This window comes from Clytia hemisphaerica, unplaced genomic scaffold (genome assembly GCF_902728285.1).
Source record: "Clytia hemisphaerica strain Z4C2 unplaced genomic scaffold, Clytia hemisphaerica genome assembly, whole genome shotgun sequence".
NCBI lineage: Eukaryota > Metazoa > Cnidaria > Hydrozoa > Leptothecata > Clytiidae > Clytia > Clytia hemisphaerica.
Window position 1 is genome coordinate 2,633,111 of NW_027103528.1, and position 24,603 is coordinate 2,657,713.

A 24,603-nucleotide genomic window follows, 5' to 3' on the forward strand; every position below is an offset into this window, starting at 1 on the left:
TTAAGGTATAAAAGGGAGGAACGGAGTAGACTTGACATCTCATTTGCAACGCAAGGTCGTGTACTTAAACTTTATTAATCGATTACATTTCTTTTCATGAACATACGGCGATTGCCGACAATAACGGGACCGAATAACCTATCAAGCGATGGAGGAGAACAAAACTTAACAGAAGAATACAATAACAGATTTATTATTTTATTAACGAACCAAGGTTTTTTGTCCTACCAAAAGATCAGTCAGATTGGCGAACCAGACTGACCCCTGTAGCCTCGAGGGAGGTAGGTTTTTAGTCCATGGAAGGGGCTCATTAGATTGCGGAGTCCCTTAGGTTATGTTTAATTATGAAAACAGCGAAACAGAAGAGATATCGAAGAATTCAAACGCAACAAGTCTTGAAATTGTTGAACAGATTGAATGGTTCATAGACTTAACGAAAGACTTATCGATTGTAAAACGTACAGAATATCACCGAAGAACCAGTTAAATACATTTTTGTGATTTATCTTAGTATATCTTATTATGACCGTCTAAATTTGTCATTTACGGTTTATATAATATATTTGTCTTTGTTTCGTAACAATTGTAAATAAGTACTCAATGTACAGTACGGTCCTCGCGTTACAAAGATAATCCAATTGTCTCCAAGAGAAAGTAGTCATGTTTAATGTTTGGAACTTTGTGTACTGATAAGGAGAAAAAGTTAAGATAGTCAAAAGGTGTCACTTTGTCTGGTAACCTCAAAGGTCACTTTGAGTAGTCTTAGCTAGAGTAATTCTCAGCCACGTCCTCAGTGGTTCATTTGAAAGCCACGTCAGGACTCGATTTGGATGTTCTCTACGGTGGAGAGAGCAGGTAAACTCGATAACCCAAATTTATCTGGTCTTGGTCGCCATTTCTGGTCGATGTTTAGAAACTCCCCAGTGATAGGTATTGGTACAATAATCTCCAATTTTTGGAACAAAATCTTTTTCAATTTTTCTGGTGACGTTAACAAAAATTCGAAAGAATCGATTTTGGCTAAAAAAAGATGATCATCGTTTTTCAAAAATACTTTTCATGGATTCTATCATATATTAATCATCCTTACTTTTTGAGAATTTCAAATTGTATGAATTTTCTCAAAAAAGACAAAAGATTAATTCTTCTAACAGCAATTTCTGAAATCTGCGTCCTTATACGCCTTCTCTTTTAATGTATCAATGACCACACCTCAAATGTTTTGCGCCAAACTTATAGTATTTTTAGACGTGCAATTTCTTAGTCTAAATATCCAGACACAAAATTATAGGAAAATGGTACTATGTTCTAAAATTCTAGAGTGTAGTGCATTTACAATATTTTTATAATAATATATTGGGAATTTTGGGCATGCATTCTGTCGTTTATCCTACATTTTCGACAAGAATGGAGATTTCAGCATTTTCACTTTATTCGATTCGGTATTCTAATTCAAAGTCTGTTTCAAAAAGGTGTGCAGCGTTTTTTAAACATAACTTTCCAAACATTGTCGAATAATAAAAAGTTTGGTATCGTTGGAAAGATATTTAATGTTGATAAATTTTCCACTAGTTTACTTTACAAAATTCGTCCAAGAAAGTGCTTTTCAAAAATATTCATTCCGTCAAAATTTTAAACAAAGTGTTCAACTGATGAACCCATAAAATGCGTATTTTTTGCTGTTTTTGTAGTCATGAGACAAAGTTTGTTTAATATCTTTTGATATAACACACAATAAAACGCAATGACCACGCGCAACCAACCATCTGTCTGTCATTCATTTTGTTTTAATAAGTGTTTTTGGTATTCGTTCTTCAAAAAATCTGTTTTAAATTCTGTATAAAGCATTCGGGTGTTGTAATGGGAACGGATGCATCAAAAACCAGCGAAAAATACCAAAATATTTAAAAAACAACTTCTTCCCTGCCTCATTTGTTAATTTCCTGCCTCCCTGTCTCAAAACTATGGGAATATACGTACACCCCTGTCTCGTGTGATCAGGATTCATATATACACGCTTTTTTTATAAGAATACACTTTATAAGAATGTCCATGATGAAAATGGCCAAAAATTTAAGAATAATGCTAAGAATATCACCATCAATCAATTATAAGTTGTTAATTACCCCCAAGTAAGGCTCAATCCTTTCACAAAAATGCCGTTTTATGCTTGAGACGTATGTTCCAAATGTTAAATCTAGTCTGATTTAGGATCCTAACCTTAGATTAGTTTAGGACGATTTCCCTAAAAATGCTAGGATTATCCATGATGAAATGGATTTACACCATTCTTATATAAAAAAGCGTGTATTCCTGAACTCGTGCGATTGGATTTTTGCTTACCTAACGTTCTTGAATAAAAATATATCCAATCGATATATTTCCCCCATTTCCCCCACGATTTCCCTAAAAATGCTAGGATTATCCATGATGAAATGGATTTACACCATTCTTATATAAAAAAGCGTGTATTCCTGAACTCGTGCGATTGGATTTTTGCTTACCTAACGTTCTTGAATAAAAATATATCCAATCGATATATTTCCCCCATTTCCCCCCCTTTCCCTAAAATGCTAGGATTCAGGAATGTATTTACCATCTTCTATAAAAAAGCGTATTCCTGAACTCGTGGATTGGATTTTGCTTACTAACTTCTTGAATAAAATCTATCCAATCGATTATTTCCCATTTCCCCCACGATTTTCCCTAAATGCTAGGTTATCAGATGAAATGGATTACACCATTCTTATATAAAAAAGCGTGTATTCCTGAACTCGTGCGATTGGATTTTTGCTTACCTAACGTTCTTGAATAAAAATATATCCAATCGATATATTTCCCCCATTTCCCCCACGATTTCCCTAAAAATGCTAGGATTATCCATGATGAAATGGATTTACACCATTTTTATATAAAAAAGCGTGTATTCCTGAACTCGTGCGATTGGATTTTTGCTTACCTAACGTTCTTGAATAAAAATATATCCAATCGATATATTTCCCCCATTAAGGTAAAGACCTATCGTACGTGCGACTCTTATGGGTATGTTTTCAAGATAAAAACAAGAAAAGCCTAAGCGGCGTAAAGGCCCAGCAGTGTTGGCAGTGTCAACATATTTTAAATTTACAAATCTTTTTGGTGTATTTTAGACTCGAGTCGTGCGAGCAATTAAATTTAATTAGTTTAATATTGTGAGAGAAAGAACGATATGACCATATCAGTTGGAGGTATTAATTATATGTGGTTTTTTCTTACACATGCGCACAATAGAAAGTCAGATAATTCTATTTTACCCTGTGGTACAGGCTATGTCAACGATTAAAAGTTAAATTTTAATTTAATCTATTGTTAAAAAAAACATTTAACTTCCAAATCGTGTAAACGCGCCCACCGGAGGTTTATTGAAAACCTTTAGTATCACTCTGTTAATATGGGAATTCATTTCTATCTATGTAAGTTTCGTTTGTTATCATCGATTGGCTGTTGCGTCTCTTAAAATATTTTTCTTATTCCCATGTTGTAATTACAAAGATACGCATACCTACTTATAAAATCTGATCGTGATTTCTAATTTGAATAATTGGCATACTAAATTACAAAGTTAGATATACCTTAAGTACATCATAGCCTGTTTTCATTTAGCATTTGATACCGACTGTGGATTTACTCGCAACAAGATGGTAAGATTATTTATCTACTCTTTGTTTTAACTTTTCGTACGACTTTTTTCTCATGAAGAATATATCCAAAATAAATCCTAGATAGAATAGATCTTTTAAAAGAAGGAAGGAGTTTTTTCTGGGGTCTAGCGACACACTTTAGTTTTATACGGAAGTAATTTTCTTCTTTGATTACGAAAAAGCCAACAGATTAACCAACCAAATTGTAGGTGCAAATAGTTTTGGGCTTCACGCATACTCAATTATATTTACCCAAAGAAGCGTATTTTGATGTAGAACGCAGCAAAAATAGACATTTTGCTAGTCAGGATGTCATGTTGAATAATTAAAAACTACAGAATTGGAGTTGAAGTTGGGAATAACAGCACAGTTGGAATTAATGACAGGCTGATGGAAACTAGATTTCTTTGCTTAGCGATCAGAGATTCATACGAGCGAATTAAACTAATTAAGTGTAATTTATTTTCCTGTACAATTGAAGGATGTTAAACAAGAAGTAATGGAAAAAGTAGAAGTTAAAGACGAAGAATTTCCCCAGGTAAGCATGGAAGGCATGAAAAATAAGAGTATTTTAAGAGTATTTCGTGTATTCTGATAGTTACCACTTCTGGGATACACGTTTTTTTATAAGAACATTCAAATTTTTTGAAGCCTTCAGATAACTTTTTGTGTAAGTCTAAAAATGTTCTTAACCTGTTCTTAACATTTTGGCCAGCGAAGCCTTATGTTCTTGTATAGTTTGTTCTTATAAAAAAAACGTGTACCATACAATATTTTCCCTTTAAGTCTCGTGCTATTTTTTTCCAAATGACTTAGTTTTGGAGCCAAACCCGATCTTGATCTGCTTGAAATAAGTCCTTTAACTTCGTCCATTAGCATTTTCTTCTGTGTGTCAATTTTGTCTCTGGTTACTTTTCGCCCTTGAAAGAATTCTTTTACGTAGAAAGGTATTGGTTCATCGAGGGCTTTGAAAGGCTGGTCGGTGATCGCATTTTTAGAAATAAATCCTTAATGATGGTGATGATGATGATGGGGAATCATCTAACATGTTGAACAAAAATCAGGAAATTTCAAAGTAGTCTCTCTAAGGGTGGGAAAAATCACGACTTTTAGAAAAAAATTTTGATTTTGAGAGAAAAAATTACGAAAAAGTCTCACTAAGGGTAGGAAATTTTTGAAAATCACGGAAAATTTTTCGAAAAAGTCTCTCTAAGGGTCACTATTTCACTAAAATTTGGTCTCTCTAAGGGTCGGTTTTCGGAGGTCCCGTCCGCACATACCCCTCATTCACCAACCCTAGTACCCCCCCCCCCCCCCCGGGTCAAATCACCAATCTCAGAATGAAAAATAGAATTTGTTACTTTTTCAAGTTGATTTTTGATTTTTCTCCTAGGACCATTTGGACCAGCCTTCCAAAAGAAAGAACATTGATGACACTGTACGTGACATTCTCTTTCTAACAGCATTCGTTGCCCCATCGATGACAAAAATGCTTCAAGTTATCTAACTAAATTTATCGAAATCGTTGTAAAGATTGATGGAAAGTTTTTTCAATAATTCGATTTCATGACTATCCAAAATACGTTATTTCAGCAAAATGTCAACCTCATTTTATGATCTTTCTTATTTTTTCTCTTTCGATATTCCTTAGGAGCCGATCAAGCAGGAGGATGGTGGAGATGATAATTTTGATTTGATGGTAAGAATACTTTTTAGTTGAGCCGAACATTTTGTTCATTTAATTCTCATCATATATCCCATGGCCAATGTCCCTTTTAATTGCTACTATTATATACGACATACGACCCTTCAGTATGATCAATATGCTATCGATGTCGACAAATGTATAAAGATATCTGTTTACTCGGGTGTTCCCAAAAGGAAGGGTAACGAAGTAGGTACTTTTTTTATTGCCCATTATACTTATCAATGCTACCTTAACCTTTTACCTTTTACCTTTTGGCAGTGGATTTGGTATTTGCTTGATAATTCAGTCATCGTCGGGCTGGAATAATTATATAAAATGGGGGACCGCCTGAGAACTCCCGGTTCGTGGAACGTAGTGAAATCTTTCTCCCAGTCAAGTTCAGGAATTTAGCCAAGTCTCTAGAATATTCTAAATGGTCCGTTTTGGGCTCGTTGGCAATGTTGGCAAGCCATGAAACGCTGAGAAAATTTCCCGGCGCTTCGAGTCAGACAATTATCTTTATGTGAGTTCGAATCTGGTCTTTCGCCAAGTTTTGATATTTCATTCCACAAAATGTGGTCCAAAGTTCTGAAAAATTTGGCAAAAAGGTGCGGGAGTAAACCCAAGGAACGATTTTGACCTGTCTGTAGCCCCCCCCCTCTCTAGCGCACAGAATCGAGCGAATACATTTTGATTGGCGCATGCAACGCAACGTCGAAATCTTCTTTTTTTACGATACTTTTCTAGTTTTATAGTTTTGTCGATAATCTGGCTAATGTAGGGGGAGTAGATATTGCAAATAAGTAAGAAACAAATCTATTTTTTGATGTCACAAAACCGAAAAAATTTAAAACACAGTGGTAATTTGTTACAGTCTGTAAAGCTTTAGGCTACCCCAATAACTAGCTCAATCAAGGTCCAAATTGGGGTACCCTACCTTTTGGGAACACTCATTTTTCTGATTTTACCTTTCAAACTTTGGTATTTTTTGTATCTTGACGACTTTGCAATATAGATAATTTGAGTAACCGAATTTCTAGTAAGAGTGTGGACATTCCTTCGATTACCAAGGTTTTGTAACAATTAAAAAATTCTTCTATCTCACTAGTTTTTTAACCTCGTTGTAGGATGATCTTGCAAAGTAAAATCACCGTACGTAGAGTAAGTTAAGGACCTCTTAGTGTGAAGAAAGGTGCTGCTGGTGAATGATAGCCTAAACAAAGCAATGAGATTTTCAGATTCAATTAGCAACTATAGTTTAATTACACAATTACCAAGTGCCCTTCTAGATTGATTGGATTGAGTTTGAATTCAAGTCAACTTGGTTTGACTTCTCTCTCATGGAATGCAAATATTGAACTTGAAGCCCCTTTCATTTTTATTTTATTTTAGACTGGAACAATGAATAAAAGGATGCGGAATGGATTCAAAAGTAAGCATTGCTAGTAACTCTACCTCTCATGTGTATAAAGATTTAAATTGGGCTTTTCCAGAAAAAAATCGTGCACCCCCTGTTGAGGAGGTCCATTTCCGTTCCAAGGGGGTAAGGTTTGAAATGCAGTGGAATTCCATAAGGGCAGACGAAAATCCGTCAAAAATAAGCGGAATTCCAAGGGGGTAATGATTGAAAATTTGTAAAAATTCGGAGTTCCAGAGGGGTATGATCCTAAAATTGGTTGGAATTCCAAGGGGGTAGGTCACAAAAGGTTGGACCTCCTCAACAGGGGGTGCACGGTTTCTTTTTCTGGAAAAGCCCATTTATATGTTTTCTCTGCTTTCTTCATACTTCAAGAACTTTTTTATGCTTACATTAAAGGAATCTTAGGTGGGTGAAATTTACACACAGAGTTCGATAAATTATTTTATGCAGTAATTAAAACAATACCTGACTAGGTTATTGTGATTTACATATTAAAAAGTCTATTAGAATACGCACCAATGTATTAAAACTTACATATTTCTATATTTTAGAACTCTGCTCAGCGATTGACGGTAAAGACGTTTTCCGATCGTTTAAAAAGTCTGCTGATACGATTTATCAATCCCACAAGCAAACAGAGCTCAATACTTTACTTTAATGATACACCCCTTCTCATAAACTCGGTAAACTTTTTCAGTCATTGGGGTAAAAATGACGAACTGAAACTCAATGGGGATTGGATTCCATTATTTTCAAGTCAGAAAATTCAGTTGGGATGCAAAAATAACACTATTACTTTGCAGTGAGGATTTGTTTATTTGATTATTTTTAGCATGGACAAAATTTGGAGTATAGTTTTCCACTTGAGACAATATTTTGACCAATTTTTGTCAGGGGAGGGTGATTACCGGGTCTGTAAAAAGAGAAAGTAATAACACAATTGTTTTATATTTCATTCTCGTCTAGTCTCGATCTTTGTGGATTCATGGTAAAAGCATTTCTGTTGAATGACAATTACCGTAGTTTAGGGCTACTAAAAGCCTAATACTACAAAATTCTGACTGGAAGGCAAGAAAATATATGCCTATAAAAAACTGGTTAACACTATTTTTTGGCCCAGCTAGCTTTAGCGTACTGGGCCTTTCATTAGCATTCTGCCGGTGTCAGTGTGTAACAATTTACTAGGCGATACGCGTTTTCAAGCACAGCACAGGCTAGTACATATTGTGAAGGATTTGATTGGCTGTTAGAACATGATTGACAGAATAAAAAACAATTGAAATCGTTTTTATTGGTTGAAAACATAAAAGGAGAAAATACAATTAACTATTAAAACTATAAGAATATAACAGATGTAGTACGTTTTAAGAAAAACAATGTGATTTACACCGAAATAACCGTAAAATACCTTCTTCTCTTTAGGAAGATGTTCTTTTAAAAAAAAGTTGTTTTTACATTTCTCTATCATGTGAACAGTTCAGTTGTTCACATGTTAGGAAAAAAACACTTCTGTATATAAGATTAAATATTATGAATTATTTCTCATTGTTGTAAGAGATAGAGAGCTATCAGAGATAGCCGAATGGTTTAAGGCGTCTATGACTTGTCTTAGCGACTCCAGGTTCAAATCCCCTCTGCTACTCAAGTCTTGTTCAGTTCATATTTTTATTCGCTGGGCCTTCATGCCCTCTGGGCTTCTTGTTTTACTTTGAAAACGTTTTATTCTCAGCATACTAACAACGTTTTTTTTCTTTTTCTTTTCATATTTTGGTTCCTTTTATTCGATTTACATACGAACTCAAACCCAACCTCCTTCGCCAAATTTTTCTCTACAAAACCACCGTGCTTCATCATACTGATTTGGTCAAATCAACAACAAACGAATTGATACAATGAAACAATTCAAAACAATAATTCCCAACCCATTGCAGAGAGAGACGCTATACTTGCTGGTAATTGAAATTTTACCTTTTAAAGTTGTCCATTATAAATCATACGGGATGCAAAAACGACATTATCAGGAGCATAAATTATAATGAATTTTGATAATCTTACAAATAGTTTAGAATTTAGATTTCAAATTTTTTGCCCAATAAAAATGTTTTAATGTTTTTCTGTAATTTTTTCATTATAGCGCTTGATCTAAAACGCAAAGGTGAGACTTTTTGAGAAGGTACAATATTTTTTTGCCTCCTTACCTCGAAAAGGAAACGATCCTGCGTAATGAGCCATAAATCCGTGTTTCTAGGCATATAATTCTTTGCTTTTCAAAGCTGTTCATGAAATCTTATGCATGGTAAAACTCGGCTCATATCATCTTTATTATAGAAAAAGACGCTCTAATGGCTGGTACGTGAATAATACCACTGATACATGGCGTAACTTTAGAACACCATGCACTGTTATGATTGCTTTACGTTTGATTATCAATTTGATGAGGACCTACACTTAAAAGATCTAACATTGCTTTGCCTGATAAGAATTTTATTAGGATTCGTAAGGTTGATTTTGAATTTTTTAATCCCACAATAGTAGAAAGAAAATGAGAAATGTCACAACTGGTCAATCTATAAATGCGATTGATTAATTTATAAAAGTTTAATTCAGGCTGAGAAAAAAAATAAACCCCTGTTTTCTAATTAAAAAATTGGAACTAAAAATATCTCCCATATCAGTGGCCCGGTCAGATCTGCCCCGATGGAAACGCGGTAAGATAACTACGAAGAAATGTTTGTTTTATTCAAGTCCTGGTGGGATGGCGATTTAATAATTGAGACGGGGCTGTCTAAAACTTTAGCATCCTCAACTGAAATCCTTTTTTCTATTTTCAGAGCTAGAAGCCGGACATCTTAGTAAGTGGACTTGTTTTCAAGACGTTTCGCGTGATTGTATTACCCCTATCTTCGCGCAGTAACTTCAATAACTGGTGGTCACATCGCGGAGTAAGGCAAACTTGAACCATTGTCTTGGAAACTTTACAACTTTCCTATGAAAAATATAACAAAATGTTTTAATTTACTGGAATCTCTGGAGAATCTAACGATCTGACACTGTTTGGTTTTATTTGACTTGTCATTCAAATTTCATTTTTCTTTTTTTCCAATTCAGCGGTAGATTACATATCCCAAATGATGTTACACGGTAATTCTTTAATATTAATTTCACCTGTTTAGTTAGGGGCGGCTGTTATTATGGAATTATAGAAGGTTTTTCATTAAAAAGGGGAAATCTTAAAAAAGACAATAAAATCGCTTTCAGAGGCATCATATAAAGAGGAGGAATATTTCATATTTTGGTCGTTTTATCTTATCTCGCACCTTCGGAAAACTAGCTCAATGGATTGCTTTCACTAATCCCTTTTGTTCTACTTTTCATCTCGATTTGATTGGCTGTTCAGAAAAAGAGAAACAAATTGCTGAGAAGCAAAAAAGTAAGTAAAAGCTTTTTGTTATTGAATTATTCATTGCCACTTATTTCTTGAATATCGAAATTGCAAAGATAAAAGCTATATTGTATGTTAAATTGACATTTCGGCTCAATTCTTTGCCACGGAAAGTCATGTGAGATCTTTGTTAACAAATAAGTTTTGATAATTTCGAGGGTAAAACAAACACTGTGGTTTAACTCACGAAAAGATTATGTTTACTGAAAACACATAATTAATCTTTTGTAAGTGTTCTGTTGTACCCCAGTTCTGACGTCGTGCCGTGGCGAAGAATAAATCTTTTCGACCATAGTCGGGTGGTCAAGCGCGTGCCAAACTATTTTTTAATTATCCCCCTAAACACGATCCAATCCCTTTTTTACACCTTTTTCTATTGTCTATTGGTGCGAAAAAAGAAAGGGGCGGTTTTAGGGGTGTAAAACGGATAGAAAAATGCCCGTGCGACAATTGACAGCCACGGTTGAAAAGGTCATTAGTCATTTAATTTGATAAACCAACCAAATGAAAAAATCTGTGTTTTTTTTTTTTTAGAAAAGGAACGCCTCCAAGCTGGTAATTAAATTCTTACAACAATTCATACGATTGATACGTTTATGTTCAAGCTGGGTGTAGTTTACAGTGCATAGTTCCATAACATTGGTATGACAAAATACTATATTCGTTTTTTATGTTTTAAAATGAAAATGTTTTTATAGACACTTTTAAGTCTCTCGGATTCTCGTAAACCATAAACTCTAAAGTCGAATCTCCCGGGAAATGAAGTCACTTTTTTTCATCCCAACGCGTGGTATTCACACGAACGCCATATTGAAAGTGAAACTCATCGCCAGATTTCGAAAAATATGTCCTTACAAACAAAAAAGGCTAGATTCAATCCGCAATTATAAACGTGGCGCACATCTTAAAACCTCATTTTTGTCTTGCATGAGAAAGGTTGAAGATTCATCATTCTCTAGCAACTTCGGGGCTTTAAACTCAATGGTGTAAATGAAAAATTTGAAAAAATTACCACTCAAATTACCAAATTATTTGCAGACTTTTCCAAAAAAATTGAAATTTAGGGTCCCTGTCCGATGAGGGGAAGAGCTTTTCACAGTAAAATTACAAATGAAATATTTGCTCAATCAACATCCAAGTTGATGTTGACTATAGGATTGATATAAAAATCATATGCTTTGTTTCGTTTTATTTTCTTTTAGAGTTGGAGAGATTGAAATGAGAAAGTAAGAGTTTAAAAGTTTTAACTCGAGCTTGTGTGCTGGTTCTATATTCCATATCCCTTACACGAATTTCCTATTAGCAGATTCATGTAAAAAAGTCACGAAACAACGTTTCGAAAAAAGCTTAAATTGGCTAAAAATGCTTACGTAAAGATGTTTTTATTACAATGTCCAATGTATGAGGTGATCTTTGCATGTCTCAGCCAATCAGTTGACTTCGACGTTTATTTGCGACTTTGTTGCATGAATTTGCTAACAGGAAAATTACGCATTACGCATCTTCCTATTGAAACTGTAACAACATGTAAGAATGATTGCTCAATGTTTCTGAAAAAAATGTTTGTTTGATATTTATATTGATTGGTACTGGCAACCTCGTTCCCTGCGCATCATCAGTTTTTTTATGCTTTAACTCTCTGGCGTCCATCATTAGTGTAAATAAAGCCTGGGATACACGGGCACGAGGTTGTGGTACTGGCAGAGAAAGTGTCATTTGTAAAGTTTTATAAATAATCGTTGACTCGTATTGTTTATAGATGTGGTCCCAAGAATATGTGACGATGTGACGATGGAATGTTACGATGGAATTACCCATCGAATACATATTGAATGTAAGTTGGGGAGGGTTTTTACTTTTCCGGTGTGACGGGATTGTCTCTTTTTTAGTACGGTATTACGGGATTTGACGAGAAAAGATACGGAGAAATGATATTTTAAAATCAGATAGTGACCGTGATCAGCCTTTTTTTCAGTATTCCGGTACTTTAACCTCTAAAAACCAGTACGACGTTGTTATTATGTTTTTAAATTTCCGGGATTCAGTGATATAACCAAAACTTTGACGTGAAAACTGTATTTCGAACCCTCACAGGTTGCATGCATTTTCTGTATTTTCCTACTCGTGCATTGTCTTATTCTTTTCATGATCTGCTTGTTGTGCAACTAAATATAGGATTTTGATTGGTTTAATAGTAGAAATCGCGAAGTGTTTTCATATTTACAGATGAGCGAGACATCAACGGTGGTGAAAAGTTCAACGTCGAACCAGAGGAATGTAAAGAGATGGAAAAACAGCTTTTCTGATTACTCAAAGTTAAACGATCACTTCTATTGAAAATTCTATTGTAAAAACGTTGATTAGGTCATTAAATGAAAGTCCAGAAAAGACGGCTCGCCATACAAATCGGACGGTTTCTACATGATTTGACGATAAAAATGAAAATTTGTTTTCCTTTCTACCGATTACTAGTTCAATTTTTAAAAATAAGGACCAATATTTTTACCAATGTATAGCAAAAGAAATTCTTAACGCAATGATATTAAATTGGTTCTTGTAAAACTTCAGAAGTCGAGTAAAATCAAGATGAAGTTTATAATTTTCTCGAGCTCTAGCTTTCCATATTATGGTGCGGTCATGATGCGGTTATATCAGTAGAATCGCTAGGAAATTCTGAGCAAGAAGATATAGGTACCTTTTCGTATAGGAGAGGTGTACCCAAAATATAAGCCCTAAAAGTTTGCGCATAATCAGGCTCGAAACAAAAGAATTTTGTCACGACACGCTAATTATGCAGATTTTTTATAGCGACAACAAAAGAAACCTATTTACTCGACATAAACTCCCTTAAGGGCAAGAGACCTGGTATATGACGAGCCGTTTTTCCATTGTTTTCAAGAAGCTGTTTTTCCATCTCTTTACATTCCTCTGGTCGAACATTTCGCTAATTCGTAAGTTAATTGATTCATTATTGTATCATTAAAGCTTCGTATGGATATATTTTACCATGAAATTATGAGACGAGAACTTCGTAAAGTACATCTATCTTAAAAGGCTAACGCTCCTTATCATTTGAAATAATTTGATGCTTTTATGATTTATATGTTCGATGTCATTAAAATTATCTTTTTTTAAGTTTAACTTATAACTTTTATGTTTCTAGATCAATGGATGAATGATTGGAATTTAATGTGTTTTTTTTTGGTTTTTTTTTTTGTCTTTTAGTATAATATATGTATTTCTCCCTTGAAAGCAAGATTCTCATGTGTCATCATTCGTGTCCGAGCCCATTTGCATTCGTATCTCTATTTTATATAAGAATGGTATTTTTTCTTTCATCATATGGATATTTTTAACTTTTTGGGGGAGAAACGTCCTAAAATATTCTTACGGTATATTCCTAGGTTTAAAGGGCATCCAGTTTCTTCAAAAAATTGTTCGAGAAAGTGTGTTCTGACTTTTTTGAAAACGACATCGAATTATATACAGTGACAGAACACTGCCTCGGGTGAGTTAAGGGCTCTGACCATAGTCAAAAAATTGATTTTAGTATCTGAACATAAAAGTTGTGTTTTAGATTCTTTAACACTTTTAACAACGAATTGTCTTTATGAATTGCTTTTTAATCAAATCCCTTAAAGAACTTAATTGCAAAAATGACGTTATGAACTTTAAAAAATAAGACGTTAATAATATGTTGCATCACCTTCTTTTATAAAAAGTTTTAATGGGTAATTAACCTTTTTGTTTCGAACTTTTTTCAAACTGTCCGCATAGAATTGAACTATTTTAAATTTTGCGGAAAATTTTTCTAAAATGATGTGTTAAAAGTTTTGACTGTTTTTTTAAGCAAAATCCAGATGAAAAATTGATGAAAAACCACTATTTTGAAGATTTCGAGACAAAGAAGCATTTACAAAAATTTTCCGCAAAAATTTTATTGTTCGGTAAAAGATACACCATCTACTGCGAAAAATTTTTCAAAATGTTTTTTCTTCGCCGAAACTAAGCTCTTCAAAGTTGAAATACTCTTCCTCGCAAAAGTCTTCATTTTCTTCTTCATCAAACTTTTTCAATGCAATTTTCGAATTTTCAGATTCAGGAATAGTTTGTCTAACAGAAAATATATAACATGCCATAGTTTTGTTCTGAAATCAAGCAAGTAACGTTGTCACAAACAATAGTTGCTGCAACAAAGCCAAGAGCAATAATGCCACTAAAATTGGACTTGGCAATCGCCACAGACAACCAAATTAGATCCAAATGGTTTTTATTCTTTGATCAAGATTGGGCTAAGCAGTTAGCTATGAAGAGGTAAATCAAAGATTTATTATACACTGGATAAACGACTTATAAAACGATGGAGAGCGATCATTGTATTTTCATTGTTTCAGAAAACAATTGATAGCTTTGTCTGCAAAGGACAACTGTTAATGTCAAGATGACTTTTAAAAATGTTTATCAGTCTTGTTTTTAAAAAGTTCTCTAGCTCTTTCTTTTTGTACATTTGCAGAAAAAAAGTTTGAAAGTAAGGCTAGCATTCCAAGCTGGATACATTTGTGAAATCTAATGTGAGAAAAACATTATTATACAAGAAATTCAGACAAAATGCTTATCGTGACACGAAATTTTCAATTGGAAATATCTTTCCAAGACTGTCCCCAGAAGAGCTGAAATTAACATACATGAAACTTGAGTGTCTTGGCTCCACTCTGGTATGAAAATCCTTTGGTAGATTCGCTGGATTGTAGGATTTGGATTCAAGGATTCGGATTCGGATTCAGGATTCGTAAAAAGCTTTGTAAAAAAAATTGAAAAAAGATATTGACTTCAATCCAAAAGATCTTGAAAGATTACATAACATAGAGCAGTTCTTGACAAAAATTGATATAAAAACGGGCGTGGCCTTGACGTTAATTAGGGAAATTCCCCTTTTTAGGATTCAAATTTCCAGCCCATTGCATACTTTGGCTAGTTCTCAGTCCCATCGATGAGGTTAAATCAATTTCTAAACACCTGATCTTATGACTGGACATGTCAATGATTAATTGAGGACAAAATTTATTGACAAAAAGGGCGTGGCCTCGATGCTAATTAGGGAAATTCCCTTATTTAGGATTCAAAACACGAAAATTGCAAAGTTTGGCAAAGTTTGGCTAGTTCTCAGTCCCCTCGTTGAGTTTGGATCAATTTCTAAACACCTGATCTTATGACCGGACATGTCAATGATTAATTATGGAAAAGATTTATTGACAAAAAGGGCGTGGCCTCGATGCTAATTAGGGAAATTCCCTTATTTAGGACTCAAAACACAAAAATTGCAAAGTTTGGCTAGCTCTCAGTCCTCTCGTTGAGTTTGGATCAATTTCTAAACACCTGATCTTATAGCCGGACATGTCAATGATTAATTGTGGCCAAAATTTATTGACAAAAAGGGCGTGGCCTCGATGCTAATTAGGGAAATTCCCTTATTTAGGACTCAAAACACGAAAATTGCAAAGTTTGGCAAAGTTTGGCTAGTTCTCAGTCCCCTCGTTTAATTTGGATCAATTTCTAAATACCTGATCTTATGACTGGATATGTCAATGATTAATTGTTGACAAAATTTATTGACAAAAAGGGCGTGGCCTCGATGCTAATTTGGGAAATTCCCTTATTTAGGACTCAAAACACAAAAATTGCAAAGTAAATATTTGCTCTTTTTATGTATAATAGTGAGCAGCAATAATCATTTAATCAATTAAAAAATATCTTTCCTTTTATCAATAGAAACTTTCACTCTTACTGACTTTTCGATTTGTAACACGCACTTTTTGATTTGCAACTCGCACTTTTAATTTGCAACTCGCACTTTTAATATGCAACTGGCACTTTTAATTTGCAACTCACACTTTTAATTTGCAACGCGCACTTTTAATATGCAACTGACACTTTTAATTTGCAACTCGCACTTTTAATTTGCAACTCGCACTTTTAATTTACAACTCGCACTTTTAATTTGCAACTCGTACTTTTAATTTGCAACTCGCGAATTTTGTGTTTTAAAATGCAACTGGTAACTCGTAACTCGCGATTTTATTTTGTTAAAATGCAACTCGTAACTCTTAACTCGCGATTTTATTTTGTTAAAATGCAACTCGTAACTCGTAGCTCGTAAAAAGTAACTCGCAACTCGTGGTTCTAAATGCAACTCGTAACTCGTAACTCGCAACTCGTATATTATCATATCGCATTCTATTTTGATACTGGTATCAGTTACTATGATTGAATGTCTTCTTAAAAAACTCATATCAATCGACTTTTTTTTATGTTCTTATTGATAAAACAGAAATAATTTTCTTTAAAATCGTTAACACCAGTTATAACCTGAATCGTTATTTGGACTTTATAAAACTATATTCTCTTTAACTTCTATTGTTAAATTCAAAAGAATTCATCGAAGCGAATTACCGCTTCGGGTTTTGTTCTGCGTCAGGTTTGGCTTCTAACAGTTTTGTCTATTTTGATGGTAAAAAGAAAACATCACTAAATTTTTTAATTAATCAATGTTTTTAAGTATTAGAAAATCTTTGAAGGATTACCAGAATTTCTCCTCTTTGAAAGAGTAATAGAAACCCCAAGCTAGATGACCCATTATTTCGACCATTTTCATTAAAAAATAGTTACAATGATGGTTTAAATATGAAGGTGTTATGCGCAGATATGTAATTTCGGGGACTGTGCTAAATCAGGAAAATTTTGTTTTTAACACGATTCATAACTCTTAAACCAATGAGTATTAGCTTTCGGTTCTTCCAAAGCAAACATAGGATTGTGCCTAAAAGAGAAACATTTATCTTTCTTATAAGCATCAACTTTATAAGAACACAATTCATAACTCTTAAACAATATTTGTTAGCTATTGTTTGATAAATCAAATCTCTGAAAGCCTATTCCACTTAGAATAATTGTTCTTATAGAACTCTTATAAACTAATGTTAGATTTAGGAGATTCCCTATTTCTTTTGATAGAGCCGTTCTAGAATGCTGATTCTACTTAGAAAAAAAATTAATTTTGCCTTATTTTAATTTGTAAGGGGAAAATAAGAAAGGCATGTAATTTTTTTAAATATCTTCAACAATCAGTGTCAAAATATTCCTGAAATGTATATAACATTCTTCAGAATTTAAAGTTCGAGCGAGAATCACACCTTCAATAATCCCACTCCATTTCATTGGACAATTCAATCAAATATAATGACTTTGCTCGTAGATCGAGCCATGAAAAGGAAAAGGGAGTTTTTTTATCATAGATTAGTCCATGTGTTGGTAAAGGCAACCAAGAGAATTTTAGTTTATCTCACTGTAATATAAAGAAATGCAATCCATATCTACAAAATCAATAAAGTTTACATAGCTGCGAGATCTTGAGTCGAGGTTCTATCGAAGATCTCATTATATTGTACTTTCTCATTAGGTTGTACCAATAAGAAAAATAGAAAATCCGAATCTTGTGCTTACCTCGCTAGATGGGTTCACATTTTTTTAAAGAATTTGGATACTGATTTGGATAACATGTTCTCCCTTGTTAACTTTGGTAAAAACTACCGTGTTTTTTTCGAATAAACGCCCTGGGCCTCTTATAAATTTTAAGACTTTTAGGAGGGGTGTTTACGCGAGAGGTGTTCATTCGAGGGTATATACCATTCTGCCAAGAGTTATTTGACTCTCATAAAGTAGTTGCTTATAGGAAGAATTACTATGCTCATATTATGCGCCGTCCCTTGTTTACTTTGTAAGAACTAAATACCGAAAGGTATATCACCGTCTATAAAGAGTTGTTGCTTTGATTCTTATAAAGTAGTTGCTTATAAGAAAAAAAAATTTGCTCACATTATGTACCGTCCCTTGTTTACTTTGTAAAAACTAAAAACCAAAAGGTATACGACTGTCTATCAAGAGTTGTTACCTTGATTCTTATAAAGATGATGCTTACAAGAAAAATAATCTTATCCATTTTAGGCGCTATTCTATGGTTGCTTTGAAAGAACCAATCACCGAAAGCTAAAACTTAGTGGTTGAAAAGTTATAGATCATTTTCTTATAAAGATGATGCTTAAAAGAAAATTAATTATTAATTATTTTCATTTAAGGCCCTATTCCATGCCAATCACACAATGCTAAAAATTGTTGGTTCAAAAGTTATGGATATCTTTTTTATAAAGTTGATGCTTATAAGATATTACTTCTTGTATTTGATATAGATATTAGCTAAAATACCTAAGTCTTAAAAAGGTAAAAGTAATTGTAATATCTATCAAGGGGGTACCATTGATTTTAAAGATCGTGTTTTACATATCTGCGCAGAAATTTAATTACATATATGCACAGAAATAACATAGTTGCATAAAATAATTACATATTTGCGCAGAAATTATATATCTGCGCAAAATAATTACATATATGCGCAGAAATTACATAGCCGCGCAAAAGTTACATATCTGCGCATAAAAAGAAGGATTGAAATCAGAATAGCTTAGCTTCTCCCTGGAACAGCCCTATACACCTTTCCCATAACCTGAGTTACTTTTGATTAAGATGAATTTTGATAAATCTCATATGACAAGTCAGTTCGTTGAGAAAGTCCTGAAAACTTAATTCCATTTGGTCAACTACACTTTTTTTTCTTATAACTGGGTTGCTAAGGCTCGAGGCCTCAAATTTGCCAATTTCTTTTCACTATCTCATAAAGTAAAAGATTTTTAGATAATCTAACTAAGGAAAACGAAAGCCTTTGACCCAATAAGCATAAATATGGTATAATATAAGGGCTGCTCCAAGCAAATTTTTCAGAAAATGAGACAGAATGCTAAGCAATATCAGGCCTGACCCGAAAAACGGAGTTGCTTATAAAAAATGTGTAGCCAGGTCAAAAATATGGAGTTATAGTTTTCTACATTTTGCCCTTTATTTTATATAAGCCCTCCGATCGATGAGGATTCCTTGCTAACATAAAAAGAAGAGAGTGAGAGTTGTTTGTGGGAAAAGATTTTCCTACTTCGATCGTGTGTCAAAACAAGGTATCAGGGAATCATTTCTGACAGTAATATTACGCAAAGGAAGATTCCCTATTCCTACGGTTTACAAAAAATAGAAAGCACATGAAAATTGCGATTAAAAGTATTCCTTGAAAATTCAAGTTAATAAAGAATTAGACACGAAAGTTTTTCATTTAAAAATTAAGCATAAGCTTTTCGACATAGTCATCTTCAGTAGGCACTTCAGTACGTGACTAAAAGTTGTCGCGAAAATTTAGCGGGGAATCGTTTCTTTATAAAGACTGGGTTTTAGATTTTTCAAAAAATAGTATACATTTTCCTATCAAAATATGGCAGGGGTTTTTACCAGCCTTTCATAAAACAAATGATTGTGTGTAAAGCTCAGATGACTGCCTGAGTTTCTCTCGTGTGTGCTGAAATTATTGTTTTCCCCAGTAAAATTCTACAGAGCTTTGAAAATTTTTTTTAATCATAACTTTTTGTAAACTCAATTTTTAAATATAGCACACCCTAAGTATTATAAAGAAAAAACTTAACTTTCCAAAAACTATAAACACTTTATATCCAGTGTATTAGAGACCATGCCAAAATTCAATATTGTGATTTCCAAATTTCCAACATGACCCCCGTCCCGAAATCACATTCGATTTTGCACGGGTTTTTTGAGATTCCGGATCTCAAGAAAGGAGAAGAAGAGGGGTGGAGAAAGAAGCTGAAAAACATGGAAATATCTATTCCTATTTTATTGAATAGAAGAGAAGAAGGTAAGCATAAATTTCTCTCTGATTTTATGTATATTGTTTAGATATTAATGATCAAAACTTGGAAAAGCTTGCACTTTTATTTGTGGCCCATGTATTTAGCCTTGTCTTGATGTATGATGCTAAAGAAAACTGGATGTTAAAATATCCCTGTCGCCTGTGTACCTTTTTGTATGCTCGCTTTGTACCTTTTTGTATGTTCGCCATGTAACTTTTGTATATATGCTCCCTGTGTACCTTTTTGTACATACCTGTGAACCTTTTGTATGCCCTCGATAGGTCCTTTTTGTGTGTTCCCGGGTGCCTTTTTGTACACTCCCCGTGTACCTTATTGTGCATTCCCCGTGTACCTTATTGCAATTTCCCAGTGTACCTTATTGTACGTACACGTACCTCGTGTACCTTATTGCAATTTCCCTGTGTATTTACCTCATGTATGTTCCCGTGTAACTTATTGTACGTTCCCCGTGTACCTTATTGTACGCTCCCCGTATACCTTATTCCAAGTTCCCCGTGTACCTTATTCCAAGTTCCCCGTGTACCTTATTCCAAGTTCCCAGTGTACCTTATTGTGGGATTTTCTGGAGTTTTCATAAGATACTTCACTAATTGGTCATTAAAAGAAAAAGAGATGACGCGTTCTTTAGAAAAAGTAACAAAATTGTTTTATTACAGGTTAACGACCAACCAAACCAAATAAGAGCTTGTAAAAACTCCAGTTTGTCCCCTTATTGTACGTTTCCAGTGTACCTTATTGTACGTTTTCCGTGTATCTTTGTACGTTCCTCATGGTCCTTTTTGTAGGCTCTTGTGACTCTTTTTGTATGTTCCCTGTGGTCCTTTTGTACTCTCCTGTAAACTTCTTTAATGGCTCAGTATATATACATGGAAAACATAGCCCTAACCATCAAGCATAGTCTCACACCTTAGAGTCTTTTTTTCTCAGGAGATTTTAGCGAATGACCACACATTTGGCATTGATTCTTTTACTTACTTCAGTATACTTCAGTTTGATTTGATGATATTCATCTGTCCAGCTCGTTGAGCCCAACACGTATAATTTGATCGAAAAGAGCATTTGATTCAGTCAATCTTGTTTGTCGCGACGTAGTGTGAGGTTTGTCGGGTATAGAGCACATATCTTTATCGAGTCGTTTCTTGAATGAATCTTTTGAACAGCCAGTGATATTTCGTATGTCAGAGGGAATACTGTTGAAGAGTTTTGGACCCTGTACAGCTAAGCTCTCACAAATAAATTTGCGAAAGCTACTTCGTTCGATTAAACGTCCGGCCGCGTCTCTTAAACATCCGGCCGAGAGTTTCAAACTACCGGCCGAGAGTTTAAATTACCGGCCGAGAGTTCAAATTACCGGCCGAGAGTTTAAAACTACCGGCCGGATGTCTAAACTCTCGCCCGGTAATATGAACTCTCGGTCGGTAGTTTAAAAATCTACCAGGAAGGTTTGTCATGTAGTAAATTTACATAGGACGGCCAACTTATGTACTATACTTAGTATCCTCATAGCATATAATAGACGTATTATGCAGGTTATATGTATGTTATGTGTACATCATAATGTATGCATATAATAGATGTGCTATGCAGGTTGTGTATTTTATGTGTTGATCAGTTTAAAACAGCACACACACACGTGTCTAAATCAGCCACGGTAGCTAAGTACAGAGCCTTGTGGGACACCATATTACATGGGATTTGATCTTCAGTTTTTACCAGATACTGACACAAATTGTGATCTACCAGAAAGAAAAGAACAAAACCAGTCAAGAGCTTTGCCACGAATGCAATAAAAATCATGCTTTGACAGTAGAATTAAGTGATCGACGGTATCAAAGGCTTCTTGCAAATCGATAAAGATAGAACATCCATACTCACCATAATCAATAGCTTTAAGAATTTTGTTTATGTTGAATATTTCGATTTTAGAGGGGTTTGGTGACTTCTAGGCTATATTCCAAGCCTTATTCGAGCAAACTTGAGCTTTCAAATCCTGAGATTCTTAAGTCTTAAGTCTCATGTTAAAAGTCAGAGTTAAAACTCTACTTTCCAACTGTAGTTTAAGGCGCTTAGTAATCATTTGTGGCGTTTGAAATTTCGCCGGGAACTCCCCTTTGTCTCAAATATTGATTATTGAAAAATTGTCCACCAAAAACCGAACATCGTCAACTCGTTGCGTGATGGTGATGGTTGGACACTTCTCATGTGGGCTGATTTGAATGACCGTTTCGACGTTTTCGTTTACTTGATGGAATATCCTCTGGATTTTTCACTCGTGAGCAATGTTGATGGTTGGAATATTATTCATTATGTTGATCGTCATGGAACAGTTCGTTATTTGGAAAAGTTTGATCAACAAACGATCGAAATATTGATCAATGGAAGAAACAAACACACCATTGTATTTTGCAGCACGTCGCAACAATCTTGACGTCATCAGATGGTTGTTGGACAAAGGAGCGTATCATGAATTGAAAAATGAAGATGGTCGACGCCCTAATGAACATCCTGGTTGTGATGGTGTTACCAAAGAAAGCATCCGTTTCGTTTCGTTCGTCTTGGTAAGAAAAATATGTTTTTTTAGGGTGGGAATATTTTTAGGAGTTTGAAAGAATTTTAGTTCTGTTATTGCGAGAGTGTGGAAAAATTTTTTTTTAATTTTTTCAATAGAATTGAAAATTTAGAAAGTCTTTAAATTTTTCAGTCGGATAAATTTTACCTTTTCGGAGTTTAAATGAATAAAACAGATGAATTGATGTCGATTTTTTCATTGCATTGGAGCAGACATATTTTTGAGACGGTTGAAATTTGCAAATATATGGTTGTTTGTGATACTGTAACTATGTAGCCATAACTTCAGTTAAAAGCATCGAAATGTTGTGTAGTAAGGACTAAGAAATTATGGAATGGTAATTTGAAGTTTGTTAGAGCTGGTTTCCATCCAAAAATCTAGCTTTTTGAGGCAACTTCTCAAGAAAAACATCCAAACTCAGGCGACTGCGAACTACAAATTGCATATCTACCCCCTGATTTGTCACCTATATCCCTGTTGACGGACAATGAAAACCACAAATTACTTTCCTCTATTGCCTACCAAAAGTATCCCAGCTCCCAGAAGTTAGAAACCGAACGTTGTACACCTTTATGCTGTTCTAAAGGTGAAATGGGCCGAAAATCAATAAAAGTCGTTAAAAGTCGTTCAAATAAAATTGTCAATTTTACCCCCTGGTTTCTCAAACTGCACCCTGTATGTGAAAGTTTCAAGTCAGCATTGTAATTTTCTAGTGTATAATACACAAAGATCAAGTTAAAAATATTTTCAAAGATATTTTAGGCGATATAAGCAGTGAAAATTGCTCAAATTATGTAAAATTCGTAATAAAATTCAATAAAATGAGCATTTTTACCCCCTGAAGCGTCGAAAATGATACTAAATACAGTTGACAAGGAATTTTTCTGGTGTATAAGTTTTTGCCTCATTAAAAGTTGTTTTAGTAGGTCCCAATCTTATAAAGTGTCAAAATTCAGTTAAAATACCTGAATTTTCCCTATTTCCCCCCAGGTAAACCCCCAAAAATAATTTTTTGCAAAAGTTTGTTCCCAATGATGATCACCAATCTATCTTGAAACTTTTGGCAGAGTTTCAAAGCAATTGGTCAATTTATTCATGAGATATAGCAAATTATATCATACATGGAAAGATACTTTCCTTAACAAATCCTTACAAAGGGTAAAAAGTACCCCCTAAACTCGGGCCCAGTATGAAAATTGACCAGGAATAAGGATTGGGGACCGACCATTTCTTAAACTAGGATAGTTGAGGATTCCAAAAATATATAGTTTATCCTGTAGGATCTTGGGTTAAGCAAAATGCCATTTTTCAGGTTTGGCTCCCGGACTATACGTCTCTTATAATATTGTTCATATGTTTCAAATGTTTTTCATTCGATTATTTATAGGCAAAAAATAGGCAAAAAAGTCATACTGTAAAGTCAATCAAAAAAATGTTTCCACATCTCAATGATATGGATGCAAGGCAAATAAAAGCAGTAACAAAAGCTTTTAAAGGTAAACAATTTTTACAGAAAGAATATAGGTCTAAAATTTTGCCTAAATTTTCCACCAGATTTAAAATATTTCATGTAAGTACACGCTTTTTGTTTTATTAGAATAGTGTACTTTGGTTGAGGGTGAGCATTATTCTTATTTTTCTATTCTAAACAATAGGCCTATTGTTCTAACTCTGAAATCTTACCCTGGTATTCTTATAGAAGTTTATTCTTATAAAAGAAAAAGCGTGCACATTTCAACATTGAGGATTTCGAATCTCTGCACGAATTTTACGTATCTCTACAGGATAAAAAGTTACTGTACAGCCTTGTGTGCTAAAATATTGAAGATAGCAAAAATAGCAAAATATATCATTTGAGCTTTTTGATATGTCTTGGTTTAATTCGGTTTAAATTCGATTTATCTACAAGGTGTAAACAATTTTGTACTTTTGTAAATTTTTTTTATATATCTTTATGTCAAAGATATTTATGTAACTTGGCCACACT

At 34.1% G+C, this 24,603-nt stretch overlaps 1 protein-coding gene across 2 annotated transcripts; it reads left to right on the plus strand.

Moving 5' to 3' along the window:
- The first annotated feature begins 3,540 nt into the window (after positions 1-3,540).
- On the plus strand, positions 3,541-12,497 carry LOC136799425 (uncharacterized). 2 transcript variants are annotated; one of them, XM_067056133.1, is made up of 16 exons: positions 3,541-3,680; positions 4,162-4,218; positions 5,074-5,118; positions 5,332-5,379; positions 6,760-6,799; positions 7,339-7,359; positions 8,719-8,739; positions 8,922-8,942; positions 9,116-9,136; positions 9,619-9,639; positions 9,896-9,928; positions 10,185-10,217; positions 10,764-10,784; positions 11,432-11,455; positions 11,989-12,063; positions 12,456-12,497. In XM_067056133.1, exons 1-14 carry the CDS (start codon positions 3,678-3,680, stop codon positions 11,449-11,451), a joined length of 405 nt encoding a protein of 134 aa, XP_066912234.1. In that variant the 5' UTR covers positions 3,541-3,677; the 3' UTR covers positions 11,452-11,455; positions 11,989-12,063; positions 12,456-12,497. The 2 variants fall into 2 exon arrangements, with proteins under 2 accessions (XP_066912234.1, XP_066912235.1); XM_067056134.1 differs by lacking the exon at positions 8,719-8,739.
- Positions 12,498-24,603: the final 12,106 nt, after the last annotated feature.